The sequence below is a fragment of the Pleurodeles waltl genome, chromosome 6 (genome assembly GCF_031143425.1).
Source record: "Pleurodeles waltl isolate 20211129_DDA chromosome 6, aPleWal1.hap1.20221129, whole genome shotgun sequence".
Classification (NCBI taxonomy): domain Eukaryota; kingdom Metazoa; phylum Chordata; class Amphibia; order Caudata; family Salamandridae; genus Pleurodeles; species Pleurodeles waltl.
Genome location: NC_090445.1, coordinates 14,702,606 through 14,723,572, shown reverse-complemented (window position 1 = coordinate 14,723,572; position 20,967 = coordinate 14,702,606). Strand labels below are relative to the sequence as shown.

The 20,967-nt window shown below is 49.8% G+C and overlaps 1 protein-coding gene across 3 annotated transcripts in view; it reads right to left on the bottom strand.

Annotated features, from left to right (window-relative positions):
• The window catches only part of PTPA (protein phosphatase 2 phosphatase activator), a 267,104-nt gene that overhangs the window by 214,112 nt on the left and 32,025 nt on the right, over positions 1–20,967 (bottom strand). For 2 of the 3 annotated variants that reach the window (XM_069237049.1, XM_069237048.1), the window contains exons 3-4: positions 10,517–10,603; positions 3,011–3,136 (exon numbers count right to left, since the gene is read on the bottom strand). In XM_069237049.1, the coding sequence (XP_069093150.1) occupies positions 3,011–3,136; positions 10,517–10,603 (213 nt within the window). The remainder of the gene's footprint in view (positions 1–3,010; positions 3,137–10,516; positions 10,604–20,967) is intronic. The other variant, XM_069237050.1, reaches the window with a different exon arrangement.

The window sequence follows — 20,967 nt, the reverse complement described above, 5'->3', positions numbered from 1 at the left end:
CCACACCTACGAGTTGGGTCTCTGACCTGCACTAGCACACCTACGAGTTGGGTCTCTGACCTGCACTAGCACACCTACGAGTTGGGTCTCTGACCTGCTCTAGCACACCTATCAGTTGGGCCTCTGACCTGCTCTAGCACACCTGAGTTGGGTTTCGGACCTGCTCTAGCACACCTATGAGTTGGGTCTCTCACCTGCTCTAGCACACCTATGAGTTGGGTCTCTCACCTGCTCTACCACACCTATGAGTTGGGTCTCTCACCTGCTCTACCACACCTCTGAGTTGGGTCTCTCACCTGCTCTACCACACCTCTGAGTTGGGTCTCTCACCTGCTCTACCACACCTATGAGTTGGGTCTCTCACCTGCTCTACCACACCTATGAGTTGGGTCTCTCACCTGCTCTAGCACACCTATGAGTTGGGCCTCTGACCTGCTCTAGCACACCTATGAGTTGGGCCTCTGACCTGCTCTAGCACACCTATGAGTTGGGCCTCTGACCTGCTCTACCACACCTATGAGTTGGGCCTCTGACCTGCTCTACCACACCTATGAGTTGGGCCTCTCACCTGCTCTACCACACCTATGAGTTGGGTCTCTCACCTGCTCTACCACACCTATGAGTTGGGCCTCTCACCTGCTCTACCACACCTATGAGTTGGGTCTCTCACCTGCTCTACCACACCTATGAGTTGGGTCTCTCACCTGCTCTACCACACCTATGAGTTGGGTCTCTCACCTGCTCTACCACACCTATGAGTTGGGTCTCTCACCTGCTCTAGCACACCTATGAGTTGGGCCTCTGACCTGCTCTAGCACACCTATGAGTTGGGCCTCTCACCTGCTCTAGCACACCTATGAGTTGGGCCTCTCACCTGCTCTAGCACACCTATGAGTTGGGCCTCTCACCTGCTCTAGCACACCTATGAGTTGGGCCTCTCACCTGCTCTAGCACACCTATGAGTTGGGCCTCTCACCTGCTCTAGCACACCTATGAGTTGGGCCTCTCACCTGCTCTAGCACACCTATGAGTTGGGCCTCTCACCTGCTCTAGCACACCTATGAGTTGGGTCTCTCACCTGCTCTAGCACACCTATGAGTTGGGTCTCTCACCTGCTCTAGCACACCTATGAGTTGGGTCTCTCACCTGCTCTAGCACACCTATGAGTTGGGTCTCTCACCTGCTCTAGCACACCTATGAGTTGGGTCTCTCACCTGCTCTAGCACACCTATGAGTTGGGTCTCTCACCTGCTCTAGCACACCTATGAGTTGGGTCTCTCACCTGCTCTAGCACACCTATGAGTTGGGTCTCTGACCTGCTCTAGCACACCTATGAGTTGGGTTTCTCACCTGCTCTAGCACACCTATGAGTTGGGTCTCTCACCTGCTCTAGCACACCTATGAGTTGGGTCTCTCACCTGCTCTAGCACACCTATGAGTTGGGTCTCTCACCTGCTCTAGCACACCTATGAGTTGGGTTTCTGACCTGCTCTAGCACACCTATGAGTTGGGTTTCTGACCTGCTCTAGCACACCTATGAGTTGGGTCTCTCACCTGCTCTAGCACACCTATGAGTTGGGTCTCTCACCTGCTCTAGCACACCTATGAGTTGGGTCTCTCACCTGCTCTAGCACACCTATGAGTTGGGCCTCTGACCTGCTCTAGCACACCTATGAGTTGGGCCTCTCACCTGCTCTAGCACACCTATGAGTTGGGCCTCTCACCTGCTCTAGCACACCTATGAGTTGGGCCTCTCACCTGCTCTAGCACACCTATGAGTTGGGCCTCTCACCTGCTCTAGCACACCTATGAGTTGGGCCTCTCACCTGCTCTAGCACACCTATGAGTTGGGCCTCTCACCTGCTCTAGCACACCTATGAGTTGGGCCTCTCACCTGCTCTAGCACACCTATGAGTTGGGCCTCTCACCTGCTCTAGCACACCTATGAGTTGGGTCTCTCACCTGCTCTAGCACACCTATGAGTTGGGTCTCTCACCTGCTCTAGCACACCTATGAGTTGGGTCTCTCACCTGCTCTAGCACACCTATGAGTTGGGTCTCTCACCTGCTCTAGCACACCTATGAGTTGGGTCTCTGACCTGCTCTACCACACCTATGAGTTGGGTCTCTCACCTGCTCTAGCACACCTATGAGTTGGGTCTCTCACCTGCTCTAGCACACCTATGAGTTGGGTCTCTCACCTGCTCTACCACACCTATGAGTTGGGTCTCTCACCTGCTCTAGCACACCTATGAGTTGGGTCTCTCACCTGCTCTAGCACACCTATGAGTTGGGTCTCTCACCTGCTCTAGCACACCTATGAGTTGGGTCTCTCACCTGCTCTAGCACACCTATGAGTTGGGTCTCTCACCTGCTCTAGCACACCTATGAGTTGGGTCTCTCACCTGCTCTAGCACACCTATGAGTTGGGTCTCTCACCTGCTCTAGCACACCTATGAGTTGGGTCTCTCACCTGCTCTAGCACACCTATGAGTTGGGCCTCTGACCTGCTCTAGCACACCTATGAGTTGGGCCTCTGACCTGCTCTAGCACACCTATGAGTTGGGCCTCTGACCTGCTCTAGCACACCTATGAGTTGGGCCTCTGACCTGCTCTAGCACACCTATGAGTTGGGCCTCTGACCTGCTCTAGCACACCTATGAGTTGGGCCTCTGACCTGCTCTAGCACACCTATGAGTTGGGCCTCTGACCTGCTCTAGCACACCTATGAGTTGGGCCTCTGACTGCTCTAGCACACCTATGAGTTGGGTCTCTCACCTGCTCTAGCACACCTATGAGTTGGGTTTCTGACCTGCTCTAGCACACCTATGAGTTGGGTCTCTCACCTGCTCTAGCACACCTATGAGTTGGGTCTCTCACCTGCTCTAGCACACCTATGAGTTGGGTCTCTCACCAGCTCTAGCACATACATGATCCGGGCTTCTCACCTGCTCTAGCACACCTATGAGCCAGACCTCATCTGCTCTAGCACACTATGAACTGCCTCTCACCTGCTCCAACTTGCTGTACCAGGTCCTGAAAGCCTTGTTCCCAAAACGAGAGGGCTGGTCCACTGGCGGGGTCTCGTCGATCCATTGGTCGAGGGTGTTCAGGAGAGACAGCACTGCTTCAACACCCTAGACAGCACAGAGGAAGCAGAAAAGGGCATGTGAAGAACAAGACAGGAGGGCTAGTTGGGGTGCGAGGGTATGAAGCAAAAGTGGAGGCTCATAAAACAAAGAAAAACAAAAAAAATTGATGGGAGAAAAGCTTGAATTAATATCAGCTACTGGTAATTACCAGGGGCCTGGCCCGATGGGAACAATCTATTCTGACTGCCAGGTCTGGCTCTCTCTAGATGGAACCTAAAGCTACCCTCAGCTGTTTTGGCATTGTTGGGTCTCTTCAGTAAAGAGGAGTCTGGTCTGTAACTAAAGTGGCACAGTCGGCAAAAAAAGACTATGGATTGGAATGCTGCTGGAGCTATTGCCAATAGTTTAAATAAATTCAGGGATTCCATCTGATGCTTCTGTTTTTTGTTGTTGCCAGAGGAAGCAAGAAGGGCATTTCCAAGTGAAAGGAAGCATATGAAAACTCAGAGAGCCAGGTGAAGGGAGCGCAGGCTTTAGATCAGCTTGTGAATGCTGTATAGGCACCAGTCCTCGACCTCGCAGCTGCTACTTCTTACAGGCTGAGCTCTGAGCAGCAAAGCCGTCCTTCTGGGCGCACAGCTGATCGACCTCTTTTCTCCACTCAGAAGCTAAGCCCAGCCACTCACACCTCTGTAAAGCTTTGGGTGCCCACAACTAGCATCACAGAAGTCAACTTATTTCTCAAAACCTGGTATTCTGGTGTAAAGGTTGCAGTACAAGGAGATGTCAAACAGTGCAGAAGAGAGAATGAGGGGATGTGGAAGCAGGGACAGAGGGCGAATCTGTCATCCTGGCACTTTCTCTGTAGTCTACAGGCTATGGAGTGGTTTCAGAGCAGTCTGGTCTGAACTGACAGAAATATGCCCCACCTCTACTCATGGACTCTGGATGTATGTGACAGGCTTGAATATTTCTGCCACAATCAGTCAGTCATGTGTGGGAAAGAGGAGGATTTGTGGAGAGGATACATCACGAGAAGGAGAGAACAGAAGATGTGAAATTAGAAGCTGCAAGCGGAGAGTGGGGAAGAGAATAAGCTGCGAGAGGGATGATGAGGTAAGTTGGAGGGTAAGTGCAGAAGCAAGGCATCAAAGTATGTAGAAAAAAAATGGGAGGGGAGGGTGGAATTTTTTTTTTTTATGAGACAGGAGGGAGAGGAAAGTGGGTACGTGAGATGGAGCAAGAGAGTGAGAAATGGAGGGTGCGGGAACAAGTATCAGTGTAATGAACACAAGAGCAACCCAGCATGTTCATGTGATCCCGGGTTAAAATTCTAAAAAATAAAAATAAAAAAATAAAACAAATCACACATTCATGTGAAACTCACTTGGAAAAAAATATATACATTAACTGCAGAAATTTCTGCCTCTGGGTGAATCTGAGAGCAATGCTTATTTATGGACAGTTAAGCAATCTGTCAGAAAAACATAATTTATTTTATTTCTTCTTTTTAGGTCGAGCCTAGACATCACATGTGCGGTCTCTGCAAGACATGCTGTGTTCAGTATAGAGGCTTTAGCCATGCCCACTCTTGCCATTCGATCTTTGTTGTGCTTGTCTTAAATCTTCACTTTTATTGGTACATTGTGCTAAATGTCCCTCCTTTGAGTGCTAAGGTCCTGCACAGGGAGCTTTCACTAAGAGAACATTATTGCTGGCCATCATACTACGTCACACTTCCTCCTGTTCCAACGTGCGATTGCCCCGCCTCCCTCCTCCTCTCTGGTATCGGCTTTCTCTATTTCTCTATAATCCAAGCCCCGATCCTTTCTCCTCGCGGCTCAGCACCATGCTTCATGTTCATTTTGGAGTGAGCGTGTTCGGTATTAAATATGCTGAAAATGAAACCACTGCCACCGACGAATGTATTGGCAATATACATGTAAGGAAGCTGTCGCAAAACACTTGCGCACGAGTATTCATCATGTCAGCATATTTGTATACATAAAGAGGTCTATTTATCAATACAGCAGTTGAGCATTATTTCTAAGATGGGTATTGGCATATCCAATTCGCTCCTAGGCATCATCGGTACAAGATGAATTGCTTTCGACTAAACGGATAACTAAAAGCATGCCTTTCTGAAGATGACCGCTGGGGTAGAAACAGTTTTGCTCTATGAGTTTGAAACCGTGACAGAGTAAATTGAATAGACAGGGATTAAACATGCCCTGTTGTCCCTTTTCTTTTTCATTTCCATGCTTCCCCTATCTGTGAAATGAGGAAGTGAAGGCAAGGTCTTGTGATAAAGAAAGCAGTCATCCACGTGAGCTTATCCATGAGTCAGCTGGCTGCTGTGGACCAATGGATGTGTGCTTCGTGTAGTTGAGGCCAGGCTGTGATGCGGGTAGGTTGCAGGGGTATGGAGGAGCACTGAGGAAAGGTAGTGTGGAGGCGGGCTGGCACATCAGTTGTAGTAACACGAAGAAAGGTCTGGAAGCATTCAAGGGGCAGGTTAGCAGTGTTCAGGTTATGTGTCTTTTTTCCACACTGCAGACACTTGACGAGATGGCTTTGTTACGAGAAATGGTACTTGGAGTAGAGCGCCCCTCCTACCAAGAGATGCTGTTCAATCAGGGAAAAGTTACTGTATTTTGGGGAGTTTTCCCGATTGGTCGGCAGTGTACAGATGAGAATTGCAATCCGCCCAGAGATCTTTATTTGTACATCTCCAGAAAAAGACTTAGGAACATTTTGCACTGAACTTGATGAATCATTCAAAATGATCAATTCAGGCCACTGGTTGCTTTCTCTGAAAGTGAGGGGGAAACATGCATGTTAACATCTGTCGACGGCAGGTAGTTAGGTTTGGGTTATTTGATGCAAGGCTTGTTCAAAGGCTTCGACTCCTGCAGTGCCAGCAACAAAATTCTTGATTCTGGGTCTGGTCTGTGACTGTTAAGCAGATAAGTGGGGTGGGGGGGGTGGTAGTAAGCTATGGGGAGTGGGGGTGGGGGTGGTGGGGAGACGAGACACACACAAGCCCACAAAACATACCCTCGACCGGGTGCAGTAGGCAAAGTAGGCCTACTCGACTTAGTCATTTTCTCCCCACCAGCACACACAAGCTGGCAAGCAGTGTGTCTGTGCTGAGTGAGGGGTCCCCAGGGTGGAATAAGACATGCTGCAGGCATTAGAGACTTTCCCTGTCATCAGGGCCCTTGGTACCAGGGGTACCAGTTACAAGGGACATACCTGGGTGCCAGGGTTGTACCAATTGTTGAGACAAAGGTACAGTTTAGGGAAAGAACACTGGTGCTGGGACCTGGTTAGCAGGGTCCCAGCACACTTTCAATCATAACTGGCATCAACAAAAAGGCAAAACGTTAGGGGGTAACCATGCCAAGGGAGGCAATTCCCTACACTATGGCACTATCGGCCAAGTATGTAAAGCACTACAAATGTGGCACTATCGGCCTAGTACGTAAAGAACCACAACCACGGCACTATCAGCCTAGTATGTAAAGCACTACAACCGTGGCACTACCAGTCTAGTATGTAAAGCACTACACCCCTGGCACTATCAGCCTAGTACGTAAAGCACCCCAACCATGACACTATCGCCTAGTATGTAAAGCACCCCAACCATGGGACTATCGGCCTAGTATGTAAAGCACTACAACTATAGCACTATTGCCTTTTATGTAAAGCACCACAACCGTGGCACTATCAACCTAGTATGTAAAGAACCACAACCGTGGCACTATCGCTTAGTATGTAAAGCACCACAACCGTGGCACTATCAACCTAGCATGTAAAGCATCCCAACTGTGGCACTATCGTCCTAGCATGTAAAGCATCCCAACCGTGGCACTATCGCCCTAGTATGTAAAGCACCCCATCCGTGGCACTATCGCCCTAGTATGTAAAGCACCCCAACCGTGGCACTATCGGCCTAGTATGTAAAGCACCCCAACCGTGGAACTATCGCCCTAGTATGTAAAGCACCCCAACCGTGGAACTATCGCCCTAGTATGTAAAGCACCCCAACCGTGGCACTATCGTCCTAGTATGTAAAGCACCCCAACCGTGGCACTATCGCCCTAGTATGTAAAGCACCCCAACCGTGGCACTATCGCCCTAGTATGTAAAGCACCCCAACCGTGGCACTATCGTCCTAGTATGTAAAGCACCCCAACCGTGGCACTATCGTCCTAGTATGTAAAGCACCCCAACCGTGGCACTATCAGCCTAGTATGTAAAGCACCCCAACCGTGGCACTATCAGCCTAGTATGTAAAGCACCCCAACCGTGGCACTATCAGCCTAGTATGTAAAGCACCCCAACCGTGGCACTATCAGCCTAGTATGTAAAGCACCCCAACCATGGCCCTATTGCCTAGTATGTAAAGCACCCCAACCGTGGCACTATTGTCCTAGTATGTAAAGCACCCCAACCGTGGCACTATCAGCCTAGTATGTAAAGCACCCCAACTGTGGCACTATCAGCCTAGTATGTAAAGCACCCCAACCATGGCCCTATCGCCTAGTATCTAAAGCACCCCAACCGTGGCACTATCGTCCTAGTATGTAAAGCACCCCAACCATGGCCCTATCGCCTAGTATGTAAAGCACCCCAACCGTGGCACTATCGTCCTAGTATGTAAAGCACCCCAGCCGTGGCACTATCAGCCTAGTATGTAAAGCACCCCAACCGTGGCACTATCGCCCTAGTATGTAAAGCACCCCAACCGTGGCCCTATCTGACTTGTATGTAAAGCACCCCAACCGTGGCACTATCGTCCTAGTATGTAAAGCACCCCAGCCGTGGCACTATCAGCCTAGTATGTAAAGCACCCCAACCGTGGCACTATCCCCCTAGTATGTAAAGCACCCCAACCGTGGCCCTATCTGACTTGTATGTAAAGCACCCCAACCGTGGCACTATCTGACTTGTATGTAAAGCACCTCAGCCGTGGCACTATCAGTCTAGTATGTAAAGCACCCCAACCGTGGCCCTATCTGACTTGTACGTAAAGCACCCCAACCGTGGCCCTATCTGACTTGTACGTAAAGCACCCCAACCGTGGCCCTATCTGACTTGTACGTAAAGCACCCCAACCGTGGCACTATCGCCCTAGTATGTAAAGCACCCCAACCGTGGCACTATCGCCCTAGTATGTAAAGCACCCCAACCGTAGCACTATCAGCCTAGTATGTAAAGCACCCCAGCCGTGGCACTATCGCCCTAGTATGTAAAGCACCATATCTAGACACGTATATAAAATGCCTTGGTTGGGCATCTGGGCTACCAGGAAGAAGTGCTAGGTGGGCTGGGGCTGGATGCACAGCTGTTCTACACATGAAACCAGCCTCATACAGAGGCCCAGTTCAGCTGCAAAAACTTAAACTACACATCACTCTGTTCCAGACAGTAACCTCATACGGGTCCTTTCAAGTAAGTCCGGCAACATGATGCATTTTACTTTTGAAATGCTAACAATTTGTTTGAAAAATTAGGCAGCGAGTGTACTGCTTAAGCAAAGGAAACCTTTGTCTTTGAACTGTAAAATGCAAGCAATTATCCTGATTTAACTGGGCACCAGGCATGGGGTGCCTTGGGAATAAGATTAAGGCAGATGAGGTCATCGGCACCTTCACCCCCTCTTAACTCTCTCTCTCTCACACAGAGTTGGCAGAGCTACATTGCCCTGGGTCCCAAAGAATATCTGATGATGATCTCAGCACTGTCTCTTGCTGTCACATTACATCAGTCATTCATGGTTCAAGAACGAAAAAGGAAGTCTGGACAGCGTCAGCAACCAAGTTTTTTTGTCAAGGACATCGTTGTAGTCTTGTGGTCTGTCTGCCTCCACCAGCTTTTGGTAGCAGTCAGTGTCACAAGGACAGGATGAGCTCTTACCCTAGACAACAAGCATGCTGCAATTAACGTCGTACCAAGGGCATGGTGGCAGACACTTAGGGACTTTCGAAGGGCCTCCTGAACGCCAAGGTGGAAGTAATGTTTACTCAATCCTTGGAATCACCATCAAATAGCCTCCTGGGGGACAGGGGGGCAGCACTGTTGGTTCAACCATTAGAATGACTACCAGAGAGCCTCCTGGGGGACAGGGTGGCAGCACTGTTGGTTCAACCCTTAGAATGACTATAGGAGAGCCTCCTGGGGGCAGGGTGGTAGCACTGTTGGTCCAACCCTTAGAATGACTATCAGAGAGCCTCCTGAGGGAAGGGTGGCAGCACTATTCGTTCAACCCTTAGAATGACTATCAGAGAGCCTCCTGGGCACAGGGAGGCAGCACTCTTGTTACAACCCTTAGAATGACTATCGGAGAGCCTCCTGTGGGACAGGTTGGCAGCACTGTTGGTTCAACCCTTAGAATGATTATCAGAGAACCTCCTGGGGGACAGGGTGGCAGTACTGTTGGTACAACTCTTTGAATGACTATAGTAGAGCCTCCTAAGGGCATGGTGGAACTACTGTTAGTTCAACCCTTAGAATGATTATCTGAGGAGCAGGGTGGCAGACCTGTGGGTACATCTCTTGGAATGATTATCAGAGATTCTCCTCGGGTGCAGAAGGGCAGTGCTGTTGGTGCACCACCTTAGAATGACTATCAGAGAGCCTCATGAGGAGCAGGGTGGCAGTACTGTTGGTACACCTCTTGGAATGACTATAGTAGAGCCTCCTAAGGGCATGGTGGAACTACTGTTAGTTCAACTCTTAGATTGGCTATCTGAGAGCCTTCTAAGGTGCAGGGTGGCAGTACTGTTGGTTCAACCCTTACAATGATTTTAGCTGCAGAGGCTCCTGAAGGCAACGTGGCAGTATTGTTGGTTCAACCCTTAGAATGACTATCAGAAACTTTCCTGAAGTGCACAGTGGGGGTACTCCTGGTTCAACCCTTGGAATGAATATCAAAGAACCTCCCGTGGGCAGGGTGGAAGGCGGTCCAACCCTTGGAATGACGGTAGGACAAGGCGGCAGTACTGCTGGTCAAACCCTTGGGCCCTTTGGCTGCAGCCTCTCCTGAAGCATAGGGTGGAAGGACTGTTGGATCAACCTTTAGAATGACTTTAATTACAGTCTCTCTTGGAGAGCAGGTAGACAGTAGTCCCGGTCCAACTCTTAGGATAACTTTGGCAACCGTGTGTAATGAAGAGCAGAGTGACATTATAGAGTGAGCTCTTAGGGTCTGAGTGCCTACCGCTACCTCTCTCGGAGGATGACAATGGGCTGCCGGCAATGTTCCCAGGGATGCTACCCACTCCTCAAGTAGCCTTAGAGAGTCTAACCCCAATTTACCCCAAATTCCCAGGGCAATGCTGGCTGCATTCTCCATGTGTCTATGAACAGGGGAGGTTGACAGTAGGGTCCCCAGCCCTCCACCCCTCACCTGCAACCCACCTCGGAGACTTTGTATTCACAGGTCAGCTTCTTGCCCTTGACTGCTTCGTTCAGGGTGAGGATGAAACCAATGTACTCTGCGTAAGCCTGTGAAGAGAAACAGGGAAACCAGTGAGCTGGGACACCAGCATCCTCATTGATGCGCATTGGCCAGTACGTTGAACACACCAACACGCTTAGATCTAAAACACACACTGAAAACATTTTCAAAACTAATACAACAGTGGGAAGGTACAAACGATGCAGTAACTTAAGACACAGGCCCCCGGTCAACTTATGCATTTGGGTTTAGTACTTGCTTTATTCCTGCATGATTACCAAGAATTGCTACATTCAGGAGTGGAAAAAGGGTTTGCTTGAAATGCTTTTGGCCTTGAAATACTATTCACCAGTTCATCAGCAGCCTGCATGCATAGCATGTCTACCATCTGAAATTTTTCAAATAGATTTTTCACAGTGATAAAGCGATATTATTATTATTATTATATATATATATATATTCAATGAAAAAAACTCAAAGCTGAACAGGGAAGGTGCAGCTTGCCAGGTACAACATTGAAAGACAGTCAGTGGGACCCTAAGCGGAGGTCTCATTCATTCACCCCCCACCCCCGCTTCCTCAGCGGGGTGTCCAGGAACTCAAACAGCATCAGACCGAGGCACACAATCTGAATTGAATCCTCCTGAAGTGGTGTCAGAAGGCCGTCAGCTAGGATCGGTAACACTCACCCCACATGGCAGAAAACGCAGAGCCCCATGGAAAGGCAGCGAGAGGGGATTCCAGTCCTCAGATAACCCCGGACTGCAACTGCACTTTAGCAGTAGTGAGGTGCTAAAGTGAGCAGAGCATGTGTAAAAGCCCCATTCGAATTGATGATCCGGCTCATTCAGGCCTGCCCATCAGCGGTTCTCCTACTGAGCATTTCAAAGTCCAGCAGCCGTCAATTCAAGCACCAAACGAGATGGACGGGCGGACTGGGGAAGTAACCAAGGCAACATGGAAGAGAATGCCACAGAGATGCAATCTGGGCTGAAAGAGCAACTTTTGCAGAAGGAGGCCTTGACTTACACATACCATCGCCAGCAAAATACCATATGTCCTGTTATCCTCACATCCCTGGGACATTGCAACAAGTGTGCTGAAAGGAAAAAGTGGGGGAAACCGAGGTTGGGCCTCAGACCCAGACGGCTTAGGGGTTTTTATTCTTTGCACGCACAATCAGAGGGAGGTGCATCCAGCGACAGGAAAAGCTATAGATGGCGTCTGGGGGAAGTTGGGGGTCATTTGTACCAAAAACAAAGAGGTACAGGCCCTAGCCTCGAGGGAGAGGTCCTCACACTTGACCTAGAGACCAAACAAATCGCTATCAATACTTTCTTGGAACGTAGCAGGCCTCAGTAGTATTAGATCAAGCAGGGAAGTGCTGGCTTATTTGGAAATAAAGGACATCCTCTGCCTTCCGGAAACCTGGGAGCTTGCCCCTTAGCCATTGCCAGGCTTCCACAAGATCTTCACCGCTGCCCTACAAACAAGTATGCTCAGTTGTTCATCTGGGGCCTATCAGCTTTCATCAAGCACACAGCCGACCTAGAGGCTGCCATACTGGCCATCGACAATAGGATGGCCCAAGCAGTCTCCATCAGAGCCCTGAAACTAAATAGTAAGAACACAGATGTGATCCTCAAACTGCTACATCAATGCCGCTACAAAATCCAAGCTGAAGGTGATCCAAGAATTGGTGGACAGTCTAGAATCTCTCATTTTGGATCACCCCGGCCACGAAATCATAATGGTGGGTGATTTCACTATTAGTGGCTTAGGAGAGCCTCTTGATATAGTCTTCCAGGAGAGAGGGAGGCATATAATGCAGGAATTTGTGTCAGCTTACAAATTGGTATCAGCACAAATAGTGTTTCTTGCAAAAGAGAAGGAATATTCATTCCCCCTGACCTGCAAAGGGCATTAAACCAAAGTCTATGTCTTTCTCTCCGAGCTCCTGGCTAGGCAACTAGTGCCTTTCGGGATAAAAGAAAGGTTGGAAAGTGACAACCCATTAAAATGCACTGTGGATCTCCAGTTACAACCCTCTGAAGAGTAGGCCTGTGGGTGTATCAACAGGTGAAGAGAAAGTAAATTTAGTCAAGAGAAGAAAGTACGTATGCTGTGTTCCTAGAGACATCATATTTACAGACAGTGGGCCTACAGCCGGTCCTTATCACTAGTCTGCTTCAGCGTCGCTCACTTCATTTGTTCTGGTTTGTCAAGGCAAGCCTGGGCCATGTTCTCTTCTGGTGTTTGGCTCTCCCCTAAAGCATGCACCATATAGTTTTCCTGTGTTTCAGCACAGCATAGGAGTGCTTGTGTTTTCCCTCTGCCCCAGTCTGTTACTTCTAAACCCTCGACTACCCACTTCCTGTTTCTTAAAATCCCCTCCACCCACCCTCGCTCGTGTTGTAACTGAACATTGCAGTTTTTTTTCTTTTTTCACATAGCACAAACTCGCCCGATAACGAAACATACATGGACTTCTCGCCGTCGTGCCCTCTCTATACAACCTTCTCCCCGGCCATGAGAAATCTTCCCTACATGTCCGTTTTTAGCCTCACGCCCTCATCTCAGCACTTTTAGTGCATTTGTTCGTATGCACAATAAGAACAGCACAGTGAAGTTGCTTTTAAGCTTCAATGTTCACACAGGTTGTAACGCTGCATAGAAAGTACACAGAAGTCAGCAATTGTTTTCAAGGCTTGCGTCAATAAAGAAAGCACGTTGCTTGCAAGTGTACTGCTCCAACTTTGAAGTTCAAAACACACCGAGGCTTCAAGAATTATCCATGTGCTGCTTTCTGCATTTCATTAATGACACAAGGTGCTGAGAGCTGTCCTGGCAGCACTACGTGCCATGTAATGTGTGCAAAGCAACAGTAAAACAATATTTACGCATCTGGGTCAAGGAAGTATCTTAACCCCTTCGCTGCCAGGCCTTTCCCCCTCCTGTGCCGAGCCTTTATTTTGGTTGTTTGGTGCAGTCTGCGCTTAGGCCCTCATAACTTTTTGTCCACATAGGCTACCCACTGCAAATTTGCGTCCCATTTTCCAACACCCTAGGAATCTAGAGGTACTCAGAGCTTGTGGGTTTCTCTAGAGGAGACCAAGAAATTAGCCAACATATAGCTAAAATTTTGTTTTCACAAAAATGCCAAAAAAGTGCTGCAGAAGAAAGCGTGTGTTTTTTTTCCCCTGAAAATGGCATCAACAAAGGGCTTGCGGTGCTAAAATCACCATCTTCACAGCTTTCAGGAACAGGCAGACTTGAATCAGAAAAACACATTTTTCAACACAATTTTGGCATTTTACTGGGACATACCCCATTTTTATTATTATTTGTGCTTTCAGCCTCCTTCCAGTTAGTGACAGAAATGGGTGAGAAACCAATGCTGGATCCCGGACAGGTAAACATTTCTTAAAGAAGGCAACATTCTGAATTTAGCAAGGGGTCACTTGTGTAGATCCTTCAAGGTTTTCCTACAGAAAGTAACAGCTAAAATAAAAAAAACATTGAAATAGAGGTAAAAAAAAGAGCCATTTCTGTCCACGTTTTCTTCTATTACTTTTTCCTATGGCAGATTTTTGAAAGCAATATACCGTTACGTCTGCTGGACTCTTCTGGTAGCGGGATATATAGGGCTTGTAGGTTCATCAAGAACTCTTGGTACACAGAGCCAATAAATGAGTTGCACCTTGCAATGGGTTTTCATTGTATACTGGATATACAGCAATTCATTTGGTGAAATGTAAAGAGTGAAAAATAGGTGAAAGTAGGACAAGGCTGTGTTATAATGCTGCCCAACACGGCTGAAAGACGTTTACACTGACGAAGCCAATAGCTCTGGCATTGCCGAGACCTATTGGCTTTGCCAACGCTTATGAAAGGGAGATTCCTCCGCCTACGACACAAGGTGGCAAGTCTCCTTTCCAAGGGATCGTGCAAATGTGGTTTCCTTGCAAGCCACAGGGTGGCAGCATTGCACTTCAGATATAGCACAGGGCAGTGGGTAGCCTCCGTACTCCCGCTGGAGACTCCTGCGCCCTCTCCAAGGGGCAGAGAACCCCTCTGAAGACGCCACCGCCCTTTCCAGCTTCTTCCAGCCAAGACACCCCGGATCCACCCTTACAGCAGCTCTCTCTCCACCTTCAACGGCTCGGGACACATTCCCCTCCACCGTTGTCCACCCACTTTGCCCTTTCAGGTGTGGACAAGACCTGCCCCAGCATGAGCAGGTCCATTGCAGCCTGGACAGTCACACAAGGCCCCCCCCGCGCCAAGCCTCATGCTTCAGGCTCGGATTTCCTTCAGAAATGGGGGAGGTTTGTGGGCGTTATTCATGGTGGATTCTAGCCCCGGGGCAGCGACCGCACTCGAGCCTCAGAAGGGACCCTGGAACCATTCCGTCACCTGCACCCCCGGGTCCGTGTCTACAGGGGTGCAGGGTGCCAGCCACTGGGAGGCGCAGGATCACGGACACAGATGCAGTGGTCCCACCAGGGACACATGAGGCAGGAAACCAACCCGTGAACATTGGGGTGCAGGGTACCAGCCACTGGGAGGCGCAGGATCATGGACACAGACACTGGTCCCACCAGGGACACATGAGGCAGGAAACCAACCTGTGAATATTGGGGTGCACAGTGCCAGCCACTGGGAGGCGCAGGATCACAGATCCAAACGCACTGGGACACTAGCCAGGAAACCAACCTGTGAATATTGGGGTGCAGGGTGCTAGCCACTGGGAGGCGCAGGGTCACAGATCCAGATGCACTGGTCACACCAGGGACACACGAGGCACGACACCAACCTGTGAATATTGGGGTGCACAGTGCCAGCCACTGGGAGGCGCAGGGTCACAGAACCAGACGCACTGGTCACACCAGGGACACACGAGGCAGGAAACCAACACACACTGGTCTAACCAGGGACACATGAGGCAGGACACCAAGCTGTGAACATTGGGGTGCAGGGTACCAGCCACTGGGAGGCGCAGGATCACAGATCCAGACACACTGGTCACACCAGGGACACGAGGCAGGAAACAAACCTGTGAATATTGGGGTGCAAGGTACCAGCCACTGGGAGGCGCAGGGTCACAGATCCAGACGCACTGGTCCCACCAGGGACACATGAGGCAGGACACCAAGCTGTGAACATTGGGGTGCAAGGTACCAGTGTGAGAAAGTAGCCTCTTTCTAGCCTTGTTACCCCCACCTTTAGCCTGTTTGTGAGTGTATGTCAGAGTGTTTTCACTGTCTCACTGGGATCCTGCTAGCCAGGGCCCAGTGCTCATAGTGAAAACCCTATGTTTTCAGTATGTTTGTTATGTGTCACTGGGACCCTGCTAGCCAGGACCCCAGTGCTCATAAGGTTGTGGCCTATATGTATGTGTTCCCTGTGTGGTGCCTAACTGTCTCACTGAGGCTCTGCTAACCAGAACCTCAGTGGTTATGCTCTCTCTGTACAAATTGTCACTAACAGGCTAGTGACCAATTTCACCAATTTACATTGGCATACTGGAACACCCTTATAATTCCCTAGTATATGGTACTGAGGTACCCAGGGTATTGGGGTTCCAGGAGATCCCTATGGGCTGCAGCATTTCTTTTGCCACCCATAGGGAGCTCTGACAATTCTTACACAGGCCTTTCACAGCCATTTTACACTGCACTTAAGTAACTTATAAGTCACCTATATGTCTAACCTTTACCTGGTAAAGGTTAGGTGCAAAGTTACTTAGTGTGTGGGCACCCTGGCACTAGCCAAGGTGCCCCCACATTGTTCAGGGCCAATTCCCCGGACTTTGTGAGTGCGGGGACACCATTACACGCGTGCACTACATATAGGTCACTACCTATATGTAGCTTCACAATGGTAACTCCGAATATGGCCATGTAACATGTCTATGATCATGGAATTGCCCCCTCTATGCCATCCTGGCATAATTGGCATAATCCCATGATCCCAGTGGTCTGTAGCACAGACCCAGGTACTGCCAAACTGCCTTTCCCGGGATTTCACTGCAGCTGCTGCCAACCCCTCAGACAGGTTTCTGCCCTCCTGGGGTCCAGCCAGGCTTGGCCCAGGATGGCAGAACAAAGGACTTCCTCAGAGAGAGGGTGTTGCACCCTCTCCCTTTGGAAAAAGGTGTTAGGGCTTGGGAGGAGTAGCCTCCCCCAGCCTCTGGAAATGCTTTGATGGGCACAGATGGTGCCCATCTCTGCATAAGCCAGTCTGCACCGGTTCAGGGATCCCTCAGCCCTGCTCTGGCGCGAAACTGGACAAAGGAAAGGGGAGTGACCACTCCCCTGACCTGCACCTCCCCTGGGAGGTGCCCAGAGCTCCTCCAGTGTGCTCCAGACCTCTGCCATCTTGGAAACAGAGGTGCTGCTGGCACACTGGACTGCTCTGAGTGGCCAGTGCCAGCAGGTGACGTCAGAGACTCCTCCTGATAGGCCCCTTCAGGTGTTGCTAGCCTATCCTCTCTCCTAGGTAGCCAAACCTCCTTTTCTGGCTATTTAGGGTCTCTGCTTTGGGGAATTCCTTAGATAACGAATGCAAGAGCTCATCAGAGTTCCTCTGCATCTCTCTCTTCACCTTCTGCCAAGGAATCGACTGCTGACCACGCTGGAAGCCTGCAAAACTGCAACAAAGTAGCAAAGACGACTATTGCAACCTTGTAACGCTGATCCTGCCGCCTTCTCGACTGTTTTCCTGGTGGTGCATGCTGTGGAGGTAGTCTGCCTCCTCTCTGCACTAGAAGCTCCGAAGAAATCTCCCGTGGGTCGACAGAATCTTCCCCCTGCAACCGCAGGCACCAAAGAACTGCATCACCGGTCCTCTGGGTCTCCTCAGCACGACGAGCGAGGTCCCTTGAACTCAGCAACTCTGTCCAAGTGACTCCCACAGTCCAGTGACTCTTCAGTCCAAGTTTGGTGGAGATAAGTCCTTGCCTCCCCACGCTAGACTGCATTGCTGGGAACCGCGTGTTTTGCAGCTACTCCGGCTCCTGTGCACTCTTCCAGGATTTCCTTTGTGCACAACCAAGCCTGGGTCCCCGGCACTCTAACCTGCAGTGCACGATCTCCTGAGTTGTCCTCCGGCGTCGTGGGACCTTACTTTGTGACTTCGGGTGAGCTCCGGTTCACTCCACTTCGTAGTGCCTGTTCCGGCACTTCTCCGGGTGCAGCTTGCTTCTGAGTGGGCTCTTTGTCTTGCTGGACGTCCCCTCTGTCCCCTCACGCAATTGGTGACATCCTGGTCCCTCCTGGGCCACAGCAGCATCCAAAAACCCTAACCGCGACCCTTGCAGTTAGCAAGGCTTGTTTGTGGTCTTTCTGCACGGAAACACCTCTGTACTACTCTTCACGACGTGGGACATCCATCCTCCAAAGGGGAAGTTTCTAGCCCTTGTCGTTCTTGCAGAATCCACAGCTTCTTCCATCCGGTGGCAGCTTCTTTGCACCCACAACTGGCATTTCCTGGGCATCTGCCCACTCCCGACTTGATCGTGACTCTTGGACTTGGTCCCCTTGTTCCACAGGTACTCTCGTCAGGAAATCCATCGTTGTTGCATTGCTGGAGTTGGTCTTCCTTGCAGAATTCCCCTATCACGACTTCTGTACTCTTTGGGGAACTTAGGTGCACTTTGCACCCACTTTTCAGGGTCTTGGGGTGGGCTATTTTTCTAACCCTCACTGTTTTCTTACAGTCCCAGCGACCCTCTACAAGGTCCCATAGGTTTGGGGTCCATTCGTGGTTCGCATTCCACTTCTAGAGTATATGGTTTGTGTTGCCCCTATCACTATGTGCCCCCATTGCATTCTATTGTGACTATACATTGTTTGCACTGTTTTCTATTACTGCATATTTTGGTATTGTGTACATATATCTTGTGTATATTTGCTATCCTCATACAGAGGGTACTCACTGAGATACTTTGGCATGTTGTCATAAAAATAAAGTACCTTTATTTTTAGTATATCTGTGTATTGTGTTTTCTTATGATATTGTGCATGTGACACTAGTGGTACTGTAGGAGCTTCACTCGTCTCCTAGTTCAGCCTAAGCTGCTTTGCTAAGCTACCTTTTCTATCAGCCTAAGCTGCTAGACACCCCTCTACACTAATAAGGGATACCTGGGCCTGGTGCAAGGTGTAAGTACCTCTTGGTACCCACTACAAGCCAGTCCAGCCTCCTACACAGACACATTGGTTCCTTCAGGGAAACATGAAGTAGGAAACCAACCTGTGAATATTGGGGTGCAAGGTACCAGCCACTGGGAGGCGCACTGGTTCTTTCAGGGGAAACATGAAGTAGGAAACCAACCTGTGAATTTAGAGGTGCAGGGTACCAGCCACGGGGAGGCACAGGATCATGGAAACAGACGCACTGGTTCCATCAGGGACACACGAGGTAGGAAACCAGTGAATTTAGGGGTGCAGGGTACCAGCCACTGGCAGGATCATGGACACAGACGCACTACTGTATATCTTCTTATGCTCTCCAGATGTACATGCATCAGTACACGAAGCAGAATTCTTGAAGGATACCATCTCTGATCACACCACAGTACTGTTACACCTGCAGTGGGAGCGACCAGGGCTGCGCATCCCCACGTGGCACTTAAAACCCAAATCCCTGGAAGGCCCATACGAGCAGGAAACAATCAGGGAGCTCATTAGACAATACTGTACAGTCGACAGTGGCCCGGCGTCTCCCCACAAATTGAATGGGATGCTTTTGAAGGGCTAATAAGGGAAAAGTATATGGCTGAATCAGCGGGGGTCAGGAACACACTCCTGCGGGAGGTCCAGGAAGCTGAGCTAGCATTGTGGGATATGGAACGACGCAGAACGGGGGAGCGGAGTCCCAGTCGAGACTCGGGATGTGAGGAACAGGTGGAACGCCTGCGGTGTTTCGATTCTAAGCGCTATACGGTCAAAGCACACGCTGAGCGTAACCGGGTGGGCACCCTGCTGGCCTGGCTGGCTAACTCAGGCAAACGGGGCTCGACGATCGCAGAAATTACTTCTGATCTGGGCACCAAATTATTATATACAAGAGGAGATTAGGCACCGATTTCTCGGTTATTATGCAGAGTTATACAGGTGCTCCACAGAACACAATAGGGAAGCCCTGGAGCAATGCCAGGCACCACGCCCACCACACACACTTACACAGGGTGAAGCTGATGCATTAGGGAATGACGTCTCTATACAGGAGATCAGAGCGGCGATAAAAGGGTTAGCTAGGGGAGAAACACCAGGATCCAATGGATTCCCAGTCAAATTCTTTGCCACCTACAGGGATGAATTGGCCCCGAAACTATTGGATTTGTTCAAAACGGCTGGAGAAACAGTCTCCCTGACGCCACAAGGTATCGGTGATTCCACTGCTAAAACTGGGCAAACCAGTCCATGACCATAAAGCCCACAGGCCCTTCTCCATGCTCAACAATCCTAAGTAAAATCTTGGCAACCAGGTTACTACCACGACTTAGTGCACTCAGACCAAGCGGGATTTATTTCGGGCCGAAGCACGGCACACAATATCAGGAGACTACGGACCCCACTGGAGACCACCAGACGGCACCAGGCAGCCATCTTCGCTGTCGATAATGAAAAAGCTTTCAACAGCTTATAGTGGGACTGTTTATATGGAGCACTTGAGTGTTTGCAAAGAGGCAAGGCTTCTTGCAATGGATCGAGCTGCTCTATTGTGACCCTACGGCTACAGTCTGCAGTGGGAAAACCATTTCAAAGCGCTATAGTGTAGGCCACAAAAGGAGGCAAGGCTGCCCCGTCTCCTTTAATATTTGTACTGGTGATGGAACCATTGGCCTGTCAGGCCAGACTGGGAACTTGGTACCATTAAGTAGAAGTGGGAACTGTTCTCACAGAATGTGTCTATATGGGGATGATTTACTGCTTTTTCTGCGGAACAGGGCACAAGACTTGGACGGAGCCAGAAACATGTTGGAGAAAGTCAGGACTTTATCTGGCTTAATAGTAAATTGGCAAAAATCTAAACTATTTCTGTCTCACATAGGCCAAGATCCCCCCAGTGGAGCTGGACATGCTACAGTGGGAGTCCAGATGCCTGCGTGTCCGCATCTTCCACAAACCGCCGGACCTCTTGGAGGAAAATGTGGGACAGGCCATTAACTCGTGGAAAAACATGGAGCGGGAAGAGTAGAGATACTTAAAATGGTGGCACTCCCAAGGCTGCTGTACTATTTTTCAACATTACCTGTATGGATCCCTAGAGGGCGATTCAGGGAACTAGATTCCCGGATTATGGGATTTATATGGGGATCAGGAAGAGGACTTTGTTGCAGTGTTCGGTGACTGCTGGGGCTCTGGCATTGCCTGCACTAGAGTCCTACTATACTGCCGCTCAA